Source organism: Garra rufa, chromosome 5 (genome assembly GCF_049309525.1).
Source record: "Garra rufa chromosome 5, GarRuf1.0, whole genome shotgun sequence".
Taxonomy (NCBI): domain Eukaryota; kingdom Metazoa; phylum Chordata; class Actinopteri; order Cypriniformes; family Cyprinidae; genus Garra; species Garra rufa.
This window is the reverse complement of record NC_133365.1, coordinates 12,674,747-12,701,456: the sequence shown is the minus strand read 5'-3', so window position 1 is coordinate 12,701,456 and position 26,710 is coordinate 12,674,747. Positions and strand designations below refer to the sequence as shown.

Genomic DNA, 26,710 nt, shown 5'->3' with positions numbered 1-26,710 from the left:
TTGGGAAACGCTGGTAGCACCCCGACATGCCTAGCCATTCCAAGCATTAATTTTGCCATAAATGTTTGCTCATGCATGTACAGTCAAACCAACAATTATTCAGACACCAGATATAATTTTTTTTATTAGTGAGTGCAGGAAACTATAGTTCATTTATGTAAGTGAGGAAAGCAAAATAAAGTAAACCGTGGCATATTATACCCAAAAATACTTTATACAGTGGATTAACACTAAAATACACTTTGATCTGACCATATATTGTTACATAACTTTATCAAAGTTATTTGACATTATAAATATGAATTTGTTCTTTCACAGTTTAACACTTGATTTGTAACCATATTTCATTACTATTTTCTGAACTATAGCAAATAAACTGATAATGTGAGAAATGTTGAAGGTGTCTGAACACATTTTGGTTTGGCTATGTATAAACATTACTTAGACTGAGAAATCCACATTATTATAAAATTTTATTGTTCTGCTAATAAGAATAAAATACATTATTACACAGGCATAAAACTACCTTTTTATGTCTTTACAAAATTTCAATGTAGGATAAATATGGCGTTCTCTGTGACAAGCTCCATAATTTGCTGTGTCTGAATTTTTTTTGCGCAATTTATTTATTTTGGACTCAAACATTTAAAAAGTCCCTTGTTTAGTGCCATAGTTTTCAAAAAGCTGACACTATTCTGTCTATAATCCATTATCTCCTAATTAAGACGTCACTATATCCTCCTGCTTGTGATATTGAATGACATGGAGACAATTCAAGTACTAGAACCACATTAATCCACTTGGTGGACAGCTTCACTCATCCTCAAGAATTATATGAAACCATGAAAATCTTTAAAGCATTTCCAACAAAGAGCTTGTTAAAATCATCCCTTTTTGGCAAATGTTGTATGCAAACAAAAAAAAAAACTGATAAGTTGCTTAATTGATATGCCAGATACTGATTGATGATCCAGAATGAGATGTGTAATTTTCCATCAATAACCCGCTAAAGCTACTGCAAGAACAGTCTGTGCTCAGGGATGAGTGCCCCCTCAGGATGGGGAGGATGCGTACTCCTGCAGTAACTGTGAGTGGCAGACGTCACACACGTGCTCAGGGTTGATGGAGGAGGGCAGAGGAAGTTCATTGGCCACACAGTTCTCACAGAACACGCCACTGCAGTTCTTGCATTCCTTCTGAAATGGTTAAAAAGACAGTCTATACATACCTCTAATGCACTTGTAAAAGAGTTCTAATGCTAAATATCATGTTCCATAAAAGAAATGTAATAGCAACAGTGCTTAAAGTGATAGTGCACACAAAAATGAGAATTCTGTTATTTATTACTCAACCCACAAGACCTTCGTTCATCTTCGAGACACAAATTAAGATGTTTTTAATTAAATCCAGGAGCTTTTGTTAAAAGATTTCATTAAAGTAGTCCATGTGACATCAGTGGTTCAACCGTAATTTTACGAAGCTAAGTGAATACTTGTGCGCAAAGAAAACTAAAATAACGACTCCAAATCACATCTTTCACCATTGTCGAGAGTACCTCTGCACATAAACAAAGCATGCGTGTGGTGCTGCTGATGTAGAACAAGTTGTGGTACTCTTGATAATGGTGGAATACATGATGTGGGTGAGACAAATTACTGAATAAAGTCATTATTTTAGTTTTCTTTGCGGACAAAAAAAAAAAAGCATTCTTGTAGCTTTGTAAAATTGCAGTTGAACCAATGATATGGAATTATATGGAGTGTTACCAGAGATGGGACCAAGTCATTTTTTGCAAGTCCCGACTCTCAAGTCAAGACAGACAAGTCCCAAGTCGAGACGGGCAAGTCCAAGTCAAGTTGCAAGTCCTCAACTTTAAGCTTCAAGTCCTAAACTAGGCATGGGATGATAACCGGTTTCAAGGTTTACCGCGGTTTGAAAAAGTCACGGTTTAAAAACCGCAAACAAAAAAAGTTATACCGTTCCTACGATGTGTGCATTTTCTGTGTCGTCAAAGTGAAAGCGCAGGACTCGCTACTAGGTTGTGTGTGTGCGTACCTGCAGCGAAAACAATGCAGCCCCTCCCCCAGCGGTTAGTGCTGCAGGCGCGTGTCTGTGATTGTGCACGTGCTCCGCGGTCAGTGAGACTCAGCAGTAATATAAGTTCAGGATGGCCGAAGGAGGTGAACCCCCACAACACAGAGTGGGGAATAGTAGACTATATGTACTAACGTTACGTTTCTGTGATTGAACATTAGTACAACAATTAAGTTAAAGTGAAATCACGTCTTTGCTTTTAAGCCTTCTGCTACGTTAAAGGTGCAGTGTGTAGGTTTTTGCGGCATCTAGTGGCGAGGTTGTGAATTGCAACAGTCCACCGCTCACGCCTCCCTTTGCAGAACTACGAAGACAATACAGGATTCAAATCTTTTTTGACGGCAACGAATAGTGAGATTTCTTTTAAAACGTAATTGAAGGAATTATATTTACTTAATCATTCAATAAAACTTTGTTATTGTGAATATTACTGTTACTTGTTCATCATTGTGTCAGTGTTTTTTTTCGCAAGCTGATAATTCCAAGTTAATAAAAACATAATGGTTCATTAAGGTCTTTATGCACCCCTGAAAACATAGTTATTGCACCTCTGTCTAGAGATCATCCTAAATATTACACAGTGCACCTTTAACATCTTTTCAAAATCACGGCATTAAAAAAAAAAAAAAAAACCTCGCTGGCTCTCACGTCTTTGAGTATTTGTTTCTTTTTGGAACTGTCACTAATGGTCATATTTTTGCTTTGATTAGTGATTGCATTTTTTCCATTTAGAAGGATTTGTTTTTGAAAATTTTATTTTGTTGATTATTGTTGAGCTGCAGGCTTAGGCTCACACAAGTGACTGAAATTTAATTTAATTAAGAAGATTCAATGATTTATTTTAATTATTTTGCCTGATGTTCCATGTTACAAAATGTTTCCTAAAATAAAATATACTGTGTTCAGTTAAAAAAACAAAAAAAAAAAAGTTTTTTACCCAGACATTTAAATATAACATTGTAGAGCAGTAATTACAATACCGTGATCCCGTGAAACCGTGATATTTTTATCCAAGGTTATCATACCGTCAGAATCTTATACCGGCCAATGCCTATTCTAAACAAGTCATAGTGCTGTTTGCCCAAATTATTGTCTCTGTATTAATTACTACAGTAAATTTAAAGTCAATAATAGTCTATAGTAGGTATAATTATAACAGATAGGCTATAATAATTAGTGGTGTTTCACTGAGGAATTAATCATTGTTTGTAAACAAATATAGGCCTAATTGAATGAATAATTTATTTTAAGTCCACTGTTTCATTTGTTAAGGATTCAGTGATTTTAAAGCCCATTTATCGTGTATTCATCCATTTCTTGAAAGACATGAAAGTGAGTGGCTGGTAAACAGGAAGAATAGAGTAAACTTTATATGTAGGCTACATATTTCACATGTTTAACGTGAAAAAAAAAATCTAATTATGTTTGAATGGTTTAGCCTACTAAAGGTTTAGGTTACTGCTGTTTCAATATACATCAGCACTTTTTATTATTATTATTATTATAAGTGGTTTATAGTGATTATGTGTAATTTAAATGACTAAAACATTAAATATCCTAAACATTATGTGGGGAAAAAAAAAAATACAAGCGCTCACTTAGCGAGTCCCTCTCTGGCTCAGTGCCAAAAGCTGCGCTAATCATACCAGTGTGATCATACGCTTCAGTAACCAGCCTATTTTTCTTTTTTTGAAGGTAGGCAATAAAGAATGGCCGAGTCACAGGGTTCAAATCTAAGTCAAGTCTTGAGTCATTGCTGTCAAAGTCTAAGTCAAGTCGCAAGTCTTCTTTGATTATGTCAAGTCAATCACAAGTCATCAAATTTGGGACTCAAGTCCGAGTCGAGTCTCAAGCGACTCAAGACTGATGGATTTACTATGTTTCTGGGTCTTGGAACATTTCAGTTGTGCTGCTGTGTATAGAGGGTCAGAAAGCTCTCGGATTTCATTAAATATATCTTAATTTGTGTTCTGAAGATGAACGAAGGTCTTGCGGGTTTGTAACGACATGAGGGTGAGTAATTAATGACAAAAGAAAAACAAGCAAAAATATATACAGTACCATTTAAAAGTTTTTGTATTTGTAATGTATTTGCATTTATTTGATCAAAAATTAAAGAACAGGAATATTGTGAAATGTTGCTATTTAAAATGTAGACTTTGAAAGTCCTTCAGAAATTGGTGCTCTTATTATTATTATCAGTGTTGAAAACAGTTATTCTGCTTAACATTTTTGTGGAAAGTGGTACAATTTTAAGGATATTTTGATGAAAGTTCAAAAGAACAGCATTTTTTGAAACACAAATCTTTGTTGAATGGCAGTGTAGATTAATCATTTAAAAAAATGTTTTGGATTTTGTTTTATTGTTGCTTAAATGTTGGATTGCTTTGCTTTGGTACCTTGGGTGTAGTGAGAGAGTCTTGGTTTTCACACATTGAGCAGATGGAAGGGTCAGCATCTTTACAAAGAGACTGGTCCTATCACATGAGAGAGAAATTCCTGAATATAAAAATAAGGCATTGCCCTTTCAGAATAAAAAAAAAATCTGCTTAAATGTACCTGTTCATCTTCATGTGACAGCGTCCTGAGAAAAAGACAGTTTCAGTTTAATGTTAATAACATTGAAGTAAAAAAAAGTATGTAACTGCTACAGCATTTTAGATAGACTTACAAACTGGAACTTAGACTTGACTTTTCCTCCAGCACAGTACGCAATGTATCGTTTTCTTTTTTGACAGACTCTAACTCCTATTTAAAACAAAAAGCCTGAATTTCAGGGAAGAGAACACTACATATAGAGAAAGCAAGCGAATGACACTAAAGTGGAAAGCAGGTCTTACCTTTCTAATGTCCTCCACATGCTGTCTTATATCTCTCTGAGGAGGTGTTTTTCCTAACAGAGTTTCAGACGTGTGGCCGCCAGGATGCTGCTCTCTCCATTTCCTGAGCTCTTGTTCCAAAAGCCATCTATCGTATTAAGAAAGACAAGTTACTTATACCACTTTCATTAAACTGGGTTTGTAATTTTCACAACGTGGCTGTGCAATCATGTGATCAGCGACAACTTTTAGACTGTATATTTATCAATTTATATTCATGTCATTTGCTATAGTTGACCTCTAAAATTTAAGTTTGTTACACATTTTTTTATTAATCTAACTTAATTTATAGAATGTTTATATAAATATATTCAGTAAAACCATAATGTTGTGAAATATTTTTCTAAGTTAAAACAGCCTATTTTATAATTTATTGTTTTGATGACAAAGCTGAATTTTCAGCATCATTACTCCAGTCTTCAGTGTTACTTGATCCTTCACAAATCATTCTAATAAGCTGATGCTCAAAAAACATTTCTTATTATTATCAATGCTGGATATTATCAATTTCAGGATAAAAGAACAGAATGTATTTGAACCAATTTTTTTGTCATCAATAAAATACATTTACTAACCCCAAACTTTTGAACAGTTGTGTATACATTTGAAGTCAAAAGTTTACATACACCTTGCAGCATCGCAAAATGTTAATTATTTTATCAAAATAAGAGGGATCATACAAAATCTGTCATTTTTTATTTAGTACTGACTTGAATAAGATATTTCACATGAAAGACGTTTACATATAGTCCACAAGAGAAAATAATATATCTTATTGAGATCAGTACTAAGTCAAAAATAACATGCATTTTGTATGATCCCTCTTATTTTAGTAAATTAATTAACAATTTGCAGATTCTGTAAGGTGTATGCAAACCTTTGACTTCAACTTTTGTCGAATTTCATGATGCTTAATTGAATTAACTAATAAAAAACTGTCTCTTTCCACTAAATCATAAATATATGCATAACATCTCCTTCACTGAAACAAACACATTGGTTGACTAGTAGTTGTAACATCGCAGCAGCAATTAAATCTCAGTACCTCTGTCTCCGTAACTGCTCCACCTCTTCTTGCAGACTCTCAATCTTGTCTCCAAACTCCTGCTTGAAGAGGCGATTGGCGTCGTCAGCCAGGTCCCGCTCTCGCTCCGCCTTCTTACATCTGAAGTTGGGCCACATTAACTTAATGAGGTGAAATGAAAACTAAAAGCCATGGGAAACGAAGATGAATTAAATAATAAAAGCATAAAGAAGAACAAAGGAGGAACTTAAAAGACAACTAGAGAGGACAGGAGGAAGCATGTGGCTAGGGCAGAAAGTGTAAAAGCTCAAGAAGGCAAAGTAGACTGACAAGTGTCTGATTTGTTTTTTATTAAGCTATGTTTGTACTACATTTCACATCTAAATTATGTCTACATACACTTCAGTCCGTTCACAATTTAGAGGGTTTCACCATCCTGACTTTTTGCAGAATCCGTAAAGCTTGGTGTCACAAATATCTTTCCAAAGCTACTACCACTGCATCAAATTCAGATTTCAGTTTAGTTTACAATAAGCTGTAATAATTCAGGCACGCAATCTTGCACTCAACATCATTTCTTCCAAAAAAAGCTAACATAACCACCTGAATATGTCTGGAATAAACGCACTCAGTTTGTTTGTTAGCTTAGGCATCCATCAAAGCACTCAACATCATGAAACTTAAGCAGGCTGGTCAAATATCCATGTCCAAGAATATTAAGAGATTAACCGAAATGAACAGAATAATATGTTGTTGCATACTTATATAGATAGTATAAAACGATTGTACATTTTTGTTAGGAATGTTTCCCCGTGCTGTACTGAACTGAGTTACGGTTTTTATAATGCACCAACTTTGAGAAGTATCCTGCTAGCCTCAGTACTGAGAAGTAAAGATATAAGAGAGATGCATTTCCATTACTTAAAATGTACATGTCTGCCATCTTTGTTTGAAGATTGGCCAAAACAGCTGCATTTTACTTTGGCTAAAACATACAGAGGGAGACTAGAGACTAGAGACAGGAGCACTGGATCAGGCGTACAATATTGAAAGATGAGGCTGGGAGGGGGCGACACAGAAGCAAGATCTGTAGTTTTCAGTCCGGATTAAAGACAAAATAACGGCAATGGATCTGAAACTCAGTAATAAAATAAATACCCTAATCATCTATGTTATGCAAAATCAAACTGAAAATCTTTTTTTTTTTTAAATTTAGGTTTTTTTGGAAACTATCCAGTGTTTGCAAGCATTTTATTGCTGCCTCTGAAGGAGTTTTCCTGCAGCTGTGTTCAAGTTTCGTGCCTGTTTAGCCATGTCTTTCTCACTGCTCAGGAAAAATCAGAAGAAACACAAGCGAAAGAACGTGTGGAAAATGTCAAATCAACAGGTAAAAGCAAAGAAGTGTTTGAGAGAAGACAGAGAGCAGAAGTTATTGTAGAAACAGAAACATTGCTGTCTCCCACAGGTTTGCAACAGAACTGAAACAGGAAAGAGTGAACTTGTCTTATTTGTGCTCTATTTGTGAGATCATTCGATCGAAGAAATCTGTACATCCTGAACAATAACCTTCCTTGGAAAATTAGTTATAAACACAGTGCGATTCAAAATCAAATTTTTAATTTGCTATAAAAATGACATCAAATTTTACAGTTGTACAGTCAAACCAAAATGTATTCAGACACCTTCAACATTTCTCACATTATCACAAGTTTATTTACTATAGTTTAGAAAATGGTAATAAAATATGACAAGAACTGTTAAACTGTTTCAGAACAAATTCATCTTAATAATGTCAGATAACTTTGACAATTCAGACATTTACACGACTATTAATATTTTGTAGGGGTGGGAGAAAAAATCGATGCATCGATGCATCGCGATTCTCTTTTCAACGATTCTGAATCGATTCCTAATATTTCAGAATCGATTCTGAGCTTCTTCTTTTTTTTTCTGCATATGGCACGTGTGCGCGCTAGAGACGCGGCTGGCTACAGCGCACAGAATCTGCACTGTGAGACACGTGCGCATTGCTTGACAGTGTGCTTCCATCCGCCGTGTTTTACTTTAGATATGCGTTCATTTCTGCCGTCTGGAACGCAAGAAACTGTTGCACTGACAGACTCACGTGCGCTTTGTGTTTGTTCGTCCTAAAGCTCGATTGCGGACGCGGTTAAATGCACTTCCATTTTGGAATAGTTTCAAACGAAACTGTACATACAGTCAGTTATGTTTTCAGAGCAGGACAAAAAATCTGATATATTGAAATAGATCTGTGCATCAGTGGCGTTCCGTCCATATACAGTAAGCTGCTAATGCTCTGCATATCCAGGCTGTCAGAGAGAATGCGTTCACGTGTTAAATAATATAAACATGCTTATAGATGAATCCCTTATTTGAATCTTTTGGGCAAACAGATTCTCCGCATCTTCCTTGACTCCTAATGAATGCGCATTCTGTTTTGCTGTCATGCGCGTTGTTTCATTCGTGGGGTAAGCTGTCCGCGAAGCGCTCGCCCAAGCGGAAAAACGCGCTGTTGCTGCCAGATCCTGATTGCCAAAAATGTATTGTATTTTTGTATATTATATATAATATGTATATTTTCATAATTTCTCAACAATTCAAAAGTTTAAAGTCCACAGAAAAAAATAGCCTATATAAAATGGATATATATTCTTTTTAAATAATAATAAACAGGAAAAAGAGGAAATATTAAAATATGATTTCGTCTCTGATTTTATTGGTGTCTAAATAATGTAAAGATATTATTATTTTTGGTATTACTGGTGGTTTTAGCACTCAGCATACCTGGTAAATAAAAGTGTCACCTCTCGCCACTGCTGTGCATTAGTTTGAATGCAGCCTGTTAAAGCTCCCTGTCTATGATCCATCAGTAATAATAAAATGGCAGTAATGCTGAGGAAAAAAGAAAGACTATTGTCTGTAAACTTTCGGATACCTGAAGAAAACTTATTTTAAATAAGTAATTGTTTTAAAAAGTACCTTGCTTACATAATTTAAAAAATAAAGTAAAGTTGGCCCAAATTAAATTTGATTTAAAACAAATATGAAAATGTAGCCATGTGCAGTACTATTGAAAACTGAGAATGTGACCATTGTGATATTTAGTTGTTAATGAAAACAGTAATTAAATGAAATTGAATCTTGAAACAGGTGAAGATTGACACACCTACTTTTACAGAGATTCCAACTATAAACAAAAAGCATAGAAACTGCAATTTTACATGTTTTTAAAATTGTAAAGTTGTATTTGCACAGCAGAAGAATTAATTGGGGAAAAAATGTAGATCAAGAATCGTTTTGGAATCGGATCGTGACTCCCAGAATCGGAATCGGATCGGATCGTGAAGTGCCTGAAGATTCCCACCCCTAATATTTTGTTGACCAATTACCAAGCAATGGTTAATATTGTTCAGTCTGGGGAGTAAAAAGGTCACATTTAAGCAGAAAAAAACATTTAAGCAAAACATGGTCAGGTCAAAGTGTCGGAATAATTTTTGGTCCCACATTTTTATCAATTTTACTGCTAGTCCACTGTATGAAGAATTTTTGAAAGTTTGCTTTATTTTGCTATCCTCACTTACATAAATTAACTATAGTGTCCTGCACCCACTAGCAAAAGAAAAATATATAAACAATCTGGTGTCTGAATCATTTTTAGTTTGACTGTATAACTGTAAAATAGTTTACTCAAAAATTAAAGCTTTCTGACCCTGCATAGACAGCAACACAACTACGTTTAACCTTGACGCATACATGTGCATTGTAATATTGTTGAATAAAGTAATTTATTAAGTTTTTGTTTTCTTTATGCACAAAAAGTATTCTCGTAGCTTCATAAAAGGTTGAACCATTGATGTCACAAGGACTATTTATATGTCTTTACTACATTTCTGGGCCTTGAACGTGCAGTTATGTTGCAGTCTATGCAAGGCCAGAAAGCTCTTGGATTTTATCAAAAATATCTTAATTTGTGTTCTGAAGATGAACAAATTGGAACAACATGATGCAAGAACTTAATTAATGTTCAGTCATAAATTGCACTGCACTTTTTTGTACAGATGGTAAGATCATCTTCTTTGCAACTTTCAAAGGCATCTTCCCTTGTGCTCAAAGACTTTTGGACCCCACTCTTTGATTAAAAGTGTAAATGTCAAGTGTAAATACAGTGCTTATGTAGTTAGACTCCTTTACCTGCTCTCCAGCTGTTTAATAGTACTCCCCATCTGGTTTGTTTTCTCCTCCAAGCGGCTGATAATGTCACTCTTCTGTTTTCCGCCTGCCTCTGAGCTCTACAAGTCAAACACAGACACCAATCACAAACAAAAACACACTGCATCAAAAATAAATGCAGTTTTGCTATATTAGACAAGTGGTACTAATGTAGTCGTAACAATTCATTAACAATTCAACCTACAAGCCATGTGTAACAGCAACAGGATTCAGAAAGATTAAAAGAAAGTCCTGAAATTGTAACACATTATGTGAGTTGGCATCAGACGTCTACTCTACTTGTTTTTTTTATGTTGGCAGTGTTAAATCAGATCACTTCATTGTCCCTCCGCCATAGTGTAACATTAATATGCGAAAGGAAATAAATATGAGCTGCTTTCGGTGTGTGAAACAAGTCGGAGCTCCAGTGATAAACCTGTGAACTGTGAGTCTCTCATACCTCTTTTTCTTTAATTTTAACGCCTTCTGTTGCTACGTTCATGGTGAGAGCCAGATTTAATTATTCAAAAATATAAATGAGACGTGTAACCATACCTGTGACTTGATGGAGAGCTCATGGTTGAGTGTGCGCATTTCATCTAACTGCTGTCTGAGCTCCACCAAAGCATCATGCTTTTCACAGATGTCCTTCTCTAGCATCTTCATGGACAGCTCCATCTCTTGCTTCATCCCTATCTGCACCTCCAGTTCTTTCTCCACATCCTACACAAACAGGGATTCAGGTTTTTCAGACTTCCCCTTGAAAGAACAGCCACAAATCTTTGAAGACCCCACATCAAAGATGAATTGAAAGATTTCATGTTAATGTTTTACTCACCAGTCTGAGCTGAGTTTCCTCTTTGAGCTGTTTGCGAGTTTCTCCAAGCACTTGACCGTTTGCAGTACCATCTGCTCTTGATGCCTTCAAGCCAAAAAAGGTTTGGTATGTTATAACAGCAACCCCACTGTGAACCACTATGAGTTTGTGGCTTACTTTTAAAATTATGAGCAACACCTTTTGTTGTTTTATTGAACGATTGTAAATAATCAGTACTGCGGGATCAAAACAATGTCGTTCACCTTGCGACTAGACTCCACTAAGTAAGAGCTTTCCTCCTTCACCCTTTCCAGCTCCTCCTGCAGAGTGATGATCCTGTTGTTTGCCACGGCAAGCTAAATACCAAGAACAACAAATGCACAGACAGTTGGAACAGGAAATAAATTACTATCATCTATTCACAGCTAGTTATCTTGTTAATTTATTAAGTTCTACAAACTAAGCGTGTCAATAAACCACATACTTTTTTTGGAAAAAAATCAAAACTTTTAATCACAAGAACACATTAAACTGACCAAAATAACAGTAAAGACAGACAGTAAAGTTATGTTACTAAATGATTTTTATTTGCTGCTCAAAATTCAGCTTTGCCATTTACATTTTAAAATATACACTACCAGTCAAAAGTTTTTGAACAGTAAGATTTTAAATGTTTAAGTCTCTTCTCACCAGGCCTGCATTTATTTGATCCAAAGTACAGCAAAACAGTACAATTTTGAAATGTTTACCATTTAAAATAGCTGTTTACTATTTGAATATTTTATTTAATGTTTACTATTTTTTAATCAAATGTAATGTTTACTATTTTCAAATGTAATTTATTCTTGTAATCAGAAATTTTCAGCATCATTACATTTTAATAAACTGATTTGCTGTTCAAAAAACATTTTATTAATATTATTATCAATATTTAAAACAGTTGAGTATATTTTTCAGGATACTTTGAAGAATAGAAAGATCCAAAGATCAGCATTTATTTGAAATAAAAAGCTTTTGTAACATTATACACTATACCATTCAAAAGCTTGGGATAAATGATAGAAATTAAAACTTATATTTAGCAAGGATGCTTAAAATGGATCAAAAGTGATGATAAAGACATTTATAATATTACAAAAGATTTCTATTTTAAATAAATGTGGTTCTTCTAAACTTTCTATTCATCAAAGAAACTTAAAAAATATATACTCAGCTGTTTTCAACATAATAATAATAATAATAATAATAATAATAATAATAATAAATGTTTTTGAGCAACAAATCAGAATATTAGAATGATTTCTGAAAGAGTAATTATTCTGAAAATTCAGCTTTGAAATCACAGGAATAAGCTACATTTTAAAATATATTCAAATAGAAATTATTTAAAATTCTCAAAAAAAATCTAAATTGTCTGTTTTTGCTGTACTATGGACCAGAAGAGATTTGTTTACAAACTATAATTTTACTGTTCAAAAACTTTTGACTGGTAGTGTATTAAAATATAAAATAACTATTTCCAATTGTAATAATATGCCACAATATTTAAAAAAAGTCTAACTGACCCCAAACTTTTTAACAGTAGTGTATACACAGCTGTGTGCATGAATATGTCAAGTGAATTCAGTTCTGCTCACATGTAACTTATCCATCGTTTATGAATCATTTGTCTCATTTATTATGCTTCAATAATCCATCAAATTACAATTATTACCCACCTCCTCTGTAAGTTTTGTATTGGATTTTTCCAGCGCATCCACTTTGGCTTGTAAGTTGTTCACTGACGCACTGGGAAAGGGGAATTTAGAGTGACAATGTGAGATTGCTCATGCTTTCCAAATGAGCAGCTAGCTAGTCACAAACACACCCCACAAGGCTGATGTTGGGTAAAGGAACTGCACCTTAAATGTCTGTTCAGTTCCTCAACGTAATTCTTCTGGTCAAGAATAGCTGTGATCTGTCCATCACTGCAAACAAAAAGCAGTTTTAGAGGAAGCGCTGAGATTTAACACAATTAGCTTCCACTGAGGAAGTTGAATATGGACTCACCCCTCTGTGCTTTTGCTGCTGTGCGCACCGTCTTTCAGATACATGGAAAAATCTATGACTCCAACCTATTGAGAGAGCAGAGGAGATCTTATTACTCTGCATCACCTTTTGGCCAGCACACTTTGGAAAAACGTAACAAAGATAATGCTTTTTCCATTATTTGTTGTCCTTCATCACCCGTGTACAGAAAAAGTAACTAATAGATACCTGTGAGTCTAAATCTTCTCCCTTCATACACAAGTTAGCATCAATGACATTTAGGCCCACCAACAGCCCAGCAATCACGGCACCTTCCTCCTCCATCATAAGAGCATTGGCCTCATAGAATTCACTGAGAAACAGAAGTAATATAAGAAAAATAAGACATTTACAAAACTGGGTTGCAATTACAATTACAGTTTTATCCACCTTTTTTTCCCTAAAGAGTGGGCACAGCCATTTGTAAATTTAATGTGTCTGGCTTCTGGTGTCATCCAGTGTTTTTAGCTGTCAGAAACAGCTCATTTTGCTGCTTGATATTGCAAAGTGGTGTGTCTTACCATATTATTTTAAAGCATTATCTTAATTGTGAACACAATGGTTTGTAGTGGAAACAGTTTTATCATTTAGTGCACTTCGTTATTCTTCTCTTTATTTCCTAGGAACCGGAAGCCCAAAACATTACCAGAAAACAGCTTATTTCTGCATTAAAAAAAACAAGGTGGATACTAGAGACCAGAAGCTGTAACTGTACCTGAGCAGGTCTTTTCGGTTGATGATGGTCTTCATGTAGTCTGAGAGCTTCTTCTGCATCAAAGCCAGACGAAGCCATGCTCTGCCTCTTCCTAACGGGGTTCTGGGATAAAAGAACAACTTTAGAAACAAAGGAAAAAAAAAAGAAAAAAAAACACTTTCAAGTTTAAATCTTTTCTTACTTGAGCCCAGGAAGGTCTTTGACGCTGGCTGTGATCTCACCAGCTTCTGGAGTCAACTTTTCTACAAGCTCCAAAGGACCCCAAAAAGACTTATTTTGACCAAGGAACGTCTTCTTACCTATAAAAAAAAAAAACATGATGATGAAACAAAAAGTGGCAAAAAGTGTAGTTTATAAAATATATTTAAACTTCTTATTCTAACATAAAAGATCTTTAAAGTTGTTTTGGCCCATTATGCTTTGACACAGTATCTGTCAAACAAACTAATCCCAAAAGCACAATATGGCCTTCACTAGGTCTGTTTTTGCTGTGTGTTTCAAAGCGAAGCGAACGCATTGTTCAGGTGATCAGCTCATGATCCGGTGTTTTCCGCACCTCAGAATTTCCATTCACAGTAAATGAATGCAGTGATCTTGTTTTTTGCATGTACTGTGAGTTTAGATTGGCGTTCGATTGGTGTGATAGCCTGTTTTCACTGAAGCTGAAGTTTTCCAACAAAATACAAGCTTTACTGTCGTTTCCATCAAATAAAAGCTTAAAAGTGCAGTATGAATGGCTGAACGCTAGGTTTAAATGGGTAAAGTTACTGCAGTCCAAATTCAAAATATCTTTCAAATGTAGAAATTAGGAAAGAACTATTGTAATTTCCACACTGTAATGTAAAGCAAAAATAATACAGCTCTGAAAAATTTTATAATAAGTGGTTATTACAGTAATTGTTGTTATTATTATTATTATATTCTAATTTTTTTTGGCTTCCTAATACACCAGGAAATATTGTATAGTGGATTTCATATCGCAGCATTATTATTATATATAATGAGCAGATGATTACATTATTTTTGCAGGACACAAATGAACACCAGTGATTACTCTGAGGACAGTGGAATTTGAGTTGGGATTTGTTGCGCTTACTTTTAAGCCCATGTTTCAGACAGTGCTCCATGACAACAAAAAACTGCTGCAGTGGGGCATAGTCTGAGTCCAGTGTGCGGCCCAGGTTCAGTGCAGACTCAATCAAGCCCTTGATGCTCAGCTTGGCCATGTTCATCAGGTTAAGCCTCTCGATGGCAATGGGGTCCTTGGGATCTGGAAATCAAACAAAATTCAAGCATGAATTAAAACATTACGGTAACATATGACTCCATTATCTCTACGGGACTTCATCTACACACAGTATTTAACAGGATTCATGAGATTAAAGCAATATATAAGGATTCGGACTAAAGATTTTCTCAGAGGAAGACTTCATGAGAACTCTCAACTGACTGTGGCTACGTGGTTTTCATCTGTGCCTTGCAAAGACAGTTGATGCAATGAGAAATGCATCAAATGCAAACAGATTTCAATCATGCTCCTCAGGAGAAATTTTCAGATAAAAATGTCTTTTGAGTGAAAAGATGATTGTCTTGAAAGCTGTTTTCAGGATAATCTCAATCCAACCTCACAATGCATTCCAACTTACATAAACTACAGTAAATTAGTTTTTCAAAACTGAATTTTGAGTGAGTTCTCAAGCCTCGCCCTGTCTAAACCAAAACACACCCACAGTAATGCAATCACTTTATCATCAAGACTCTCAATGTCTGTTCATGACTAGCAGTTACCTTTTTCATGAGAACATAAGCTGGACAAGAGAAAATCTCATTATTCTTTAAAATCACTTGGGTTAAGTTTACAAATGGGCCAAGATGGGCTCATTTGGCATTTAGTCAAATTTCTCATCTCAGTGCACTTACATTGTACAAAAATGTCTAATTTCTCTTCAGGTGTTGAGACAGAAGAAATTATCCAGAAGGCAGTGGGTCATTTTTCATAGCACATTAACTTTTAAAATGAAAAATGATGACACGGAACAAACTGTCAAATTTAAGTCTTGTCATTTCAGCCCAAGTTTATTTTAAATGGCAATTACTACAATAATATTGAATTGCTAATGCAACAACAAAAATGAAGATGTCCAAAGGCCTTGAAATGAACAGTAAAACCAACAGATTTTATTGGCATCAGTTTTCTCTAGTTATTTCTTGTAGCTTCACACAATCACACAGCAATAAGTGAGTCACGCCACAGCTTTATGTCTATGCAAAGGGTATACAAATTACAGAAACCAAATTCTTTCACTGTAAGGACACAGAGATTGTTTTAGTGTGTGTTTTAGAACTCTCTGAATCATAAATGTTTAATGTCTCTTAAAAGGTCTACAGGGAATAAATCTGAAGAACCAGAAATTGATCACTTATAGCCAAAATGCTGATAAAACCATGCGTTCAACATGCCAGATCAGCCAGAGAATGGGGTGGGGCGGGGAGCCAGCCAAAAAAAAAAAAAAAAAGCCAGACAAGAGCAATCCAGCAAAATGGGTAGCCAGATATTTTGCTCACTACAAAGAGAGCCAGAGATACTAATGGAAACATCAAACTGAAAGGAAGGGAGATAACAGACACTGAAAAAGAGACAAATAAAGAGAACAAAAGAGTATGAGCACAAGAGGTAAAGCTTTAGAAGCTGTGGTGCGAATGTGCCCTTCAGGAAGGCTGGTTTGCTAAAGACAGGGCTGCATGGCCACGCCTGCTGTGGTTTTAGGATGGTGCCCGAGGCGGGGATGAGGTGGACCGGGAAGAGTGATGCCACCATACGCACCTTTAAACTCATCAAGCATTTGCATTTGCTCCACCAAATCTGTGAAATCCTCCCATGAGTCTTTGCAAAAGGCAATGGAAAACAGAAAAAAAGCAGAAAAGGATTGGGTCATGCACATCATGGGAGTAAACCAAAGCAACAACAAGAGGGAATACACATTATGTTGTCGGAAATTTAGGTGTGTAGACTCATATCTACAGAGCCAAGCTCACTCTCTTTCACTTTCATATATTAGCACAAATCTATTCCTAGTGAATGACTTCAGAAGCACTACAACAGAGACTATAAATAGCAAACTGAGTGTTGATGGGTTTTAAAAGCCACTATTATAACGTGTCAGCAAATCTGGATCAGAAGAAGTAGTAATTTCTCTACACTAGACAATGGATCTCAAACAATGCTCTACTTGTCCTGCAAGACTCTAGTGGCAACTTATCTAAACTAATTAGGCCTCAGGAAAGAATGTAATATTTCCTTTTTATCCACAGTACTGGAATAAATGTGCTTATCTTTTTTGTTAGATTCATTCCACAACAGCTTTAAAGGGATAGCACAAAAAAATAAAATAAATAAAATAAAAAACGGTCATGTTTTAGTCACCCACACGTTGTTCCAAACATCCCTGTATGACCTTTTCTCTTCTGTGGAACATAAAAGAACATTTTATGTTCCACAGAATAAAGACATATAGGTTTGGCATATGACATAAGGGTGAGTAAATCACAACAGAATTTTTATTTTCAGATGAACTGTCCCTTTATGATTTTCTATGTCGCTTGGCTGAGAGGGAAAAGAAAAAACAAAAACAAAATCAAACCATAAATGACACTTAATGAGGCAGAGCACACCAAATACATTACAAAAAAAAAAAAACATCTGCATGCAGTGAAGCAGATCAAGGGCAAAAAGGCAACTAACCAGTACTGACTGATATGCAGTGATTTAATAATGGATATAAAAAAACACTAGAAAGATTCTGTGATTAAAAAAAAAAATAGTACTATCTTAACTTCCTTTGGCTTTGAACCCCTAGGGCCGATGTGACACTAACAATGTCAGATGTTTATCACAATGTGATAGTGAGGAGACTAACAAGTCACACAGTTCACAGGTGACACAATGCAAAATGCACAAACAAACGACTACTTCTGTAGTGTATAATCATCTCAGAGGACGTCTCTGTAAACAGTCCTTATCAGATAATGTCTTCTATTCCTTGTCTTGCTACATGCCTTTTTCCTGCTCGCCCAATGCAGATAAAATACACTAGATTGAACAGTTGCTGTTAGTGGCTCCTGGTTGCATCATTTCTGCTGCCAGTTGATTACAAGCCTTCAAGACATTTGATTAAGTGGGAATCTTAGGCCCATCTCCAGGGCAACAGTATTGTGTCCATATGATGTCCTCTTTTAACCTTTGGCACGGTAGGCTGTGACTCTCCATTAATGCACTGGATTAGCAGAACAATTGTGAGTTCTGGCACCATCACTATTCTAGAAAACACTTCATTGCCTTATCATTTAATGAAAAGCAAATGATGAGAAAAATTGCAAAATGCCTTTTATTTTTATTAAAATCAACAACAACAACAACAACAAAACATATCAAACAATATTAAGTCATTTGTTAAAGGCCTGTTCAAACCAAGCATGATAACTGTAACTATAGAGTTTTAATAATTGTATATTAAAAAGGAAAGTCCACACCATATCTATAATGATACGATACATTTGGAATCACTTTCAGAATAATTGTTTTCAAGCTAATGACCGATAAACACATTGATAATCAGAACCAAATGTTTTAGTCTTTTAGTGTTTATGCTACTATAGAAATTTTTACAGTTATTACTTTTTTGGTTTCAGCATTTTTGGTGTTAAAGGGGTTAGTTCACCCAAAAATGAAAATTAGCCCATGATTTACTCACCCTCAAGGCATCCTATGTGTATATGACTTTCTTTCTTCAGTCGAATCCAATCGGAGTTATATTAAAAATTGTCCTGGCTCTTCCAAGCTTTATAATGGCAGTGAATGGGTGTTGAGACTTTGAAGTCCAATAAAAAGCAATCATTAATCCATAATAATCACTTTTCTTTAGCCTGCGATAACTTTGGTACACGGAAGCCGTTCTGGGCGGATGACGTAGGACGTATGCTTTGCAAATGCGCAGCTGAGAAGTGACAAACATGCAAGCGCAGAGAAAAAAGCAAACAAAACACTGGTCACAAATTAGAAGTATAAAAGGTAGGGCTGGGTATTGTGACCAATTCGGCGATTCGATTCGATTCTTAATTTTATGGTTTCGATTCGATTCGATTCGATTCGATTCCGATTTCGATTCGATATTGATTAGCTATCAATATTTCATTTAAAATGTTAGTTTTGCAGACATGGGATCCATATTTTGATATAAATGCTGGTAACTGAAACTCTCCTACTTAAGTTTATTACTGAAATACACATCTACATTAATTATAGGGTGCACACAGTTGTTTATTTTAAACAACTTTTATTTTAAATGAACACTGTAACAAGAAATCATAAATATGTGCATCCATTGTACACCATGTAAACAAACTGCAAAATGCACATTACTGTAAAAAAATTAAAAGAACAGTGAAACAGTGAAATCTATTAAGAACTTCAAACATGTTTAAGAAATAAAACATTTTTCTAAATTCAAAACGCTCAAAACAGGCCAATCATAAAGCCCTTGTCTGCGTATTCAAAAAATTCTAACTGTCCATAAAACTAACAGTTCTTAACTACAGCCTAATCATTTTTGATCACCAGATTTTTCTGCAAAAAAAGCAGCTGATGGTGACACCTTCAGGACGAGAGGTGAATATTCATATCCTCTTTCGTGAAGCACGCGCATTAAGAATCGATTCGGGGATTTCCCGAATCGATATCGTTGCGTTAAACTGAAGATCGAGGCTTTTATTTACCCCCTGGAGCTGTGTGGAGCACGTTTTATTATGGATGGATGCACTTTATTGGACTTCTTTTGGACTGTTGAACAGTAACACCTACCCACTGCCATTATAAAGCTTGAAAGTCGACACCATATCTATAATGATACGATACAGAGGAATAATATCAATGGAATCACTTTCAGAATAATTGTTTTCCAGCTGATGAACGATAATAAGAACCAAATGTTTTAGTCTTTTAGTGTTTATACTACTATAGTTATTGTTACAGTTATCACTTTGCTTCCTTTGCTCCTGTAAACAAATGTTGGTTTTCGGAAGATCAGCGGCGCATACACTTTTATTATGGATGGATTCACTTTATTGGACTTCTTTTGGACTGTTGAACAGAAAAACCCATCCACTGCCATTATAAAGCTTGGAAGAGCCTGGACAATTTTTAATATAACTAGACTGGATATAATAATAATAATAATAATAATACGACTGGATTCGACTGAAAGAAGAAAGTCATGTACACCTAGGATGCCATGAGGGTGAGTAAACCATGGGCTAATTTTCATTTTTGGGTGAAGGAACACTTTAAGTCTTGTCTAACACCAGTCAAAACCTATTTTTATTTTTGTTTACTGGAGGGACTTTCTGAACTTTCTGAACAGTGCAGTGCACATACTTAATTTGTTCAATGTGACAATAATTAGACTAAAACAGGAGCTCCTCTCAAATCATTTAGTGGGAGACAAACCTTCATACACACTTGTGCACATAAAAACTACATTTCCAGGCAGGCCTGCAGGAACACTGAGAGCATGATGGTGGAAGGTTGGGCCAGCACCGCCCAGTACGATAAGAGCCACAGAGGCCTAGTGATGCTGTGTGCGCCTACCTTCGTGAGCCGGTTCGGGATCTGGTGTTAGCGAGATGTCGTTGAGCTCGCGCAGGCACAGCCATTCGCCATCCACCGACACGCGGAAGTTGCATAGGTAGATGGTCTCTCTGGCAGCCTGTGTGATCTTGTCAGTAGTGGGGGTGGGGGCTTCGCTCTGGGGTGTCAGATCAGACATGGTGACTCAGCTGATAGCTGCTGCGACGACAACAACACTCACGATGACGGCCCTCAGTGACGAGTCAGGAGCAGGGAATAGAAATAATGCTGGTTTATTTCTAAATCAGTCCAAGCAGGAGTCTTCTCCAGCACAAAGGATGAAGGAAAAATAAGCGTCAAGCAAAACAAAGAAGGAAGGAAGGGGAAAAATAAACAAGCAGTCCACGGCAAACCTGACCAACGGGATGCTGTTCTTTCCAGGCTCAATGGCCTTGCCTTTGTGAATGAGCAGCGACAGCTAAAATCCTCCGTCTGAATAAAGGCTTCAGTGCTCTCTGGCTCAACACAGCCAGGGGATTGAGATGCTGTGTGTGCCTCAGCAGAGCTACAATCAGAGATGTCTCTTTCTCTCTCTCAGTCCCTCCCTCACAGCCCAGCTGCTTGCATTCAGCGGATTGGCTGCATGCGCTGCAAATGGGAGGGTGTTAACCAAGATGGCTGTCGTGATGCTGAGGAGGATTGTGGGAATCACGTGGTGTGGGGGGGGGGGTGTACAGCTCCCGAGAGGCCTGTCAGATGCAGGGGGGGAGCTGTTGTCAATGATCCACATGCCGCCCAAGAGAACGATTGAAGTCCTACTATTGAGAACCAGAACATTGCTGATAGAGTTGGTTTTTAATGGACAACATGTTTAGGAGGAGCAAAATGGCCACTTTGTGTGAAATTAAACTGTGTGTGAAACAAATATGATGCTAAATTTTTTACGGATGCTTTTTAAAAATGGTCACACATCACATATCAACCACTGACCATCCTGGGGTGGTAGTGTATAAAATTTAGACTGGGATTTGAATATTAGCAGTAAGCTATTATTCTTTTTCATTATTTACAAAAGAAAAGCACTTATGCATGAAACCAATCAATTAATTACACATTTTTGAAACAGCATTGAGTACACAAATGTTTGAGGTCAGAGATTTTTAAAGGAATTCATTTAGCAAGGACTTATTGAACTAAAAGTGACATTTATTAGATTACAAAATGTTCATATTTTAAATAAATGCTGTTGTTTTTCGTGAAATAATCCTAAAATAAATTTACAAAAATACTAGGGCTGTGAAACGATTAATCGCGATTAATCGCATCCACAATAAAAGTTTATGTTAACATACTAAATGTGTGTTTACTGTGTATATTTATTATGTATATATAAATACACACACATACATGTATAGCCTTTAAAAATACTTATATGTGTGGATAGTTATATTTGTATTTAATTTAGATTATATATAGAATTATAAATATTTTATATATAAATCTAAAACAGTTTTCTTTAATATACATGTTTGTGTGTGTATTTATACATACATTATATATACACACAGTACACACACATACAGTGTGTAATCATAAACTTTTATTTTGGATGCGATTAATCGCGATTAATCGTTTCACAGCCCTAAAAAATACTAAGCAGCACAACGTTTTAAACATTCAAAATAATAAATGTTTTTCAACATCCAATATGCATATTAAAATGATTTCTAAATGATCATATGACACTAAAGACGGGAGTAATGGCTATTGAAAATTCAGCTTTGCCAGTAATAAATTACATATTACATATGATTTTTTTTTTGATGATAATGATGAACACTTTTGATATCAATAAACATTTGATAAGTATAAAAGACTTCTTTAAAAAACAGAAAATAAATCTTACAGATCCCAAATGTTGTACAGTAGTGTAACTCTAATACTATGCATGTAAATGAAAATACCAAATTCGTTTTTACATAAAAGTAGTCACATCGTTTAGTGATGCAGTTCTTAGCAAGAATATTAAGACTACCAGTCAAATGTTTTTTAACAATAAGAATTTTAAATGTTTAAAATTCACCAAGCCTGCATTTATTTAAAGCAAAATACAGCAAAAGCTGAAATAATTTTACTATTTAAAATAACTGCTTTCTATTTGAATATAAAATGTAATTTATTCCTGTGATCAAAGCATCATTACTCTAGTCTTTAGTGTCAGATGATCCTTCAGAAATCATTCTAATATGCTGATTTGCTGTTCAAGAAACATATGATTTCTGAAGGATCATGCAAATGGAGCAATGATGCTAAAAATTCAGCTTTGAAATCACAAGAATATGTTACATTTTAAAATATAAATCAGTTATTTTAAATAGTAAAAATATTACTGTTTTTGCTGTACTTTGGATCAAATAAATGCAGGCTTGGTGAGCAGAAGAGACTTTAAAAACATTAAGGACATTACTGTTCAAAATTTTTTGACTGAAATTGTATGTCATTACAGATATTAAGCCATAATACTGCACTGCAAAATAATTCCACAAAGTATGACAAACAGGCTATATTTGTCTATTTAAACCTCTGTAGCAAGCAATTACAAGAGAAAGAAAAATATATAGTATCATCATTTTCACTTTTTTCACAAAAATAATACAATCAAACATATGCTTTTCAAAAAAAGCTGCACATCAGTCTATTGAAACTGAACAGAATGGTACACTTTCGAGATGTACCTGGTATTTCACCATCAGTATTCAGCTACGTTCTTTGACCTGTGATGTACTGAGAAAAACTCTTTCAGATCTAACAGCTACTCGGCTTTTGTGGATTCATGGGAGAGCAAACTGGTTGCACACCAGCACACAGTAACACTATCGCAGCAGGTGCAGAAGAAATGTCGTGCAAGAATTGTCCTCATATGGTTTCATGAATACTGCATATTTAAACATCCTACTCATTTGACATAATTTTTTGCAATATGCATGTTTGGATGTGGGGTATGACATAAAAAGGACAGTCATAAAGAACTATGGGTGGTTTGGGTGTAACATGTAAGATGTTTATGTTTTTCTTCAGTCGTAAGGAAATTATGTTTCTTGAGTAAAACATTTCAGGATTTCTCTCCATATAATGGACTTCTATGGTGCCCCTGAGTTTGAACTTCCAAAATGCTGCTTCAAAGGGCTCTAAACGATCACAGCCAAGGAAAGAAGGCTCTTATCTAGCAAAATAATGGATTATGTTCTAAAAAAAATTACAATTTATATACTTTTTAACCTCAAATGCTCATCTTGTCTAGCTCGGCAAGATGAGCGTTTGAGATTAAAAGAAGTATATAAGTTGTAAATGTTTTTAGAAAATAACCAATCGTTTCCCTAGATAAGACGCTTCTTCCTCAGCTGGGATCATTTAGAGCACTTTGAAGCTGCATTTTGGAAGTTCAAACTCGGGGGCTCGAAACACCATTTCTTTACAACTGAAGAAAGAAAGACACAAACATCTTGGATGACAAGGAGGTGAGGACATTATCTGTAAATTTTTGTTCTGAAAGTGAACTACTCCTTTAATGGACAAATTTACAAAAAGTTCAAAAACTAAATCACTGTTACACAGCAAAAGAATTATTAAAAACACACACAAAAAAAAAAACAAGTGACAACCTACACAGAAAGCAGTTCTGTGCATCATATGCAGATTCCAATCGTTTCCTGCATGACTAGGATGCCCAAAAATGTGGGCAAGGTAGGCAGCTCCCTAGCCTTTCAGAAACAACCACATCTAACACGATAATAGTCAGGACGGAAACTAAACCAGTAATGTTAATACTTCTCATGGCAAACATGACGAGGATTATCTGATTTGAGCATTAAGGTTGTGGATATCTACATTTACACACTAGGTGTAATACTGTTTACAAGCGAGCTGATGACAGTTTGTGCTAGCTGTGGGTAATTTATATATTGATGAATTAAAAGTCATAAATTCTAAAAAAGACAGAGTCTGAAACTGCAAACTTGCATGAACGCCGCAGTGGCTGTCATTGTGCAATGTTGTTGACATTGAAACATAACGCTTGTGTCAAACACTGCAGCACGTTCAAGTGAAGCAAACATACACATCAAATCATATAAGAAAAAAAAACATACGCAGACGAACATAACATATACTCACTTCTTGTCTTCTTGTTAGTCTTCTCAATCTGGAATTCATATCGCACTGGGGCAGGAAGAGACGAGCTCGTCTTGGTAAACTGTATGCTTGAGTTATAAGTTAGCGCCTCCTTGAAGTAAATCACCGAGGCAGGAGAAAGCGACTCCACTGGACTGTTGACTGGATGTCCATCGCTGTCCTGCATGTGGGGTTTGAGAAATTCATTAGATGACACTAAAGTTTCTGAAACTTCACTGCTGTGCTGTTCCGATGCTCCCGAGCTCTGGTCCGCCATCTTCAGTTCAAATTCATGTGACCACTCTGCGTCAACATAACCGTCCGTTTGCATTTCATTCAGCTAACTCATGTTTATTCAGGACTGTTTTGGACATTTAAAGAGTACGACTCGACGCGTGTAGTCTATATTGCTTCTAAATCCGCGGCCAAAACAATAAAGAAATAAAACATTATTGTAATACGGGTCATATGGTGTGACGTAGATCATCAGCTGGGTGAGAGCATTTAAAGGAACAGCAGCATCATCGTTACACTTTGACCTCAACACAGCGGGAGGAGAAACCACTTCACAACAGTATACAGTATGTCACATGACACAACTGTACGGTTCTATGACAGGCAAAATGTTACATTTGAATGACTTTTCTATCAAATTGTTACATAACTGAGTAGCAATTGATGAGCATCTTACCAGTCAGGGAAAAAAAGGTCTGTTTCTTCATTTAGTAGGACTTGTTGTGGGCCTGTTAACTCTTTGTATTTTTTTCTCACAAAAATAAATGACCTTATGGACATTTTTGTCCATTTTAGTTTTGTTTTTAGTTTTAAGCGTGCCTGTGTTAATGCCAACTGCATAAATTTTGTCTCAGGTGTTTATTTTTATTCCTTCATTTCCTTCAAAAAATCAATTTTACCCTCCGTACAAAAAATACTCACATTCCGGACCATAAAGGAGTAGTTCACTTTCAGAACAAAAATGTACAGATAATGTACATTTTGTCATCCCTTGTCATCCAAGATGTTCGTGTTTTTCTTTCTTCATTTGTAAGGAAATTGTGTTTTTTGAGTAAAACATTTAAGGATTTCTCTGCATATAATGGACTTCTATGGTGCCCCCGAGTTTGAACTTCCAAAATACAGCTTCAAAGGGCTGTAAATGATCCCAGTTGAGGAAGAAGGGTCTTATCTAGCAAAACAATGGGTTATTTTCTAAAAAAAAAAAATTACAATTTACATAGTTTTTAACCTCAAATGCTCATCTTGTCTAGCTCAACAAGATGAGCGTTTGAGATTAAAAAGTATATAAGTTGTAAATGATTTTAGAAAATGACCCATCGTTTTGCTAGATAAGCCCCTTCTTCTTTGGCTGGGATCATTTAGAGCCCTTTGAAGCTGCATTTAAACTGCATTTTGGAAGTTCAAACTCAGGGCACCATAGAAGTCCATTATATGGAGAGAAATCCTGAAATGTTTTCCTCAAAAAACACCATTTCTTTTCGAGTGAAGAAAGAAAGACATGAACATCTTGAATGACAAGGGGTGAGTACATTATCTGTACATTTTTGTTCTGAAAGTGAACTACTCCTTTAAGGGCAAAAATGTCTACATTGAAACCCATTAAAACTGTGATTTTTTTAACCCAGGGCCATTTGACTATAAAAAGCTGTAATATTTGTTATTTGCTTTAAAAAAATCTAACACTACATAAAAATATAAATGCCTCAAAATTAATGCTGTTGTTCTTCTCTGACACACCCAAGAATCTAATAAGCAAAGAAAAAAAATTCTGCTTAGCATTTAGTATGGAAATTATCTACTACTGGCATTATGTAAACAAACCAGCATTTAAAAGGGTTACAATTCTGAAAATGAATGAATGTTTGATATCTATAGATAATCAAAAAAAAAAAAAAAAAATGACATCAGTGAAAGTGGAAAAAATATATTAATAAATCATATTTGTATGACAGTTTTTGGACATGGACATTTTTGTCCATTTTGCACCTTTGTGTAACTTTTTTTTTTTTTTTTTTTTTGACGCACAAGGGTTAAATGTACTTTTCACACTCCCAATTTATTTAACTGTCTACTA

The 26,710-nt window shown here is 35.4% G+C and overlaps 1 protein-coding gene across 6 annotated transcripts; it reads right to left on the bottom strand.

Annotated features, from left to right (window-relative positions):
* Positions 1-106: 106 nt before the first annotated feature.
* Positions 107-25,058, bottom strand: rufy3 (RUN and FYVE domain containing 3). 6 transcript variants are annotated; one of them, XM_073839368.1, is made up of 19 exons: positions 20,470-21,056; positions 16,651-16,710; positions 14,923-15,096; positions 14,008-14,125; positions 13,827-13,928; positions 13,301-13,424; positions 13,094-13,158; positions 12,946-13,011; positions 12,763-12,832; positions 11,308-11,400; positions 11,066-11,149; positions 10,783-10,950; positions 10,210-10,307; positions 6,019-6,138; positions 4,935-5,061; positions 4,766-4,842; positions 4,654-4,678; positions 4,494-4,571; positions 107-1,196 (listed from the first exon to the last, which is right to left on the bottom strand). In XM_073839368.1, exons 1-19 carry the CDS (start codon positions 20,645-20,647, stop codon positions 1,053-1,055), a joined length of 1,971 nt encoding a protein of 656 aa, XP_073695469.1. In that variant the 5' UTR covers positions 20,648-21,056; the 3' UTR covers positions 107-1,052. The 6 variants fall into 6 exon arrangements, with proteins under 6 accessions (XP_073695469.1, XP_073695468.1, XP_073695470.1 ...); XM_073839367.1 differs by lacking the exons at positions 16,651-16,710; positions 20,470-21,056 and adding an exon at positions 24,622-25,058; XM_073839369.1 differs by lacking the exon at positions 16,651-16,710 and having other exon boundaries at positions 20,470-21,055.
* Between the last annotated feature and the right edge of the window lie 1,652 nt (positions 25,059-26,710).

Excerpts from the sequence above, each read along its gene's own strand:
- rufy3 (XM_073839367.1), bottom strand. The coding sequence starts at position 24,949 with ATGCAAACGGACGGTTATGTTGACGCAGAGTGGTCACATGAATTTGAA. Across the intron at positions 13,929-14,007 it reads AAAGACCTTCCTGGGCTCAA|AACCCCGTTAGGAAGAGGCA; the intron begins GTAAGAAAAGAT and ends CTTTTATCCCAG. Across the intron at positions 13,425-13,826 it reads AACCGAAAAGACCTGCTCAG|TGAATTCTATGAGGCCAATG; the intron begins GTACAGTTACAG and ends TCTGTTTCTCAG.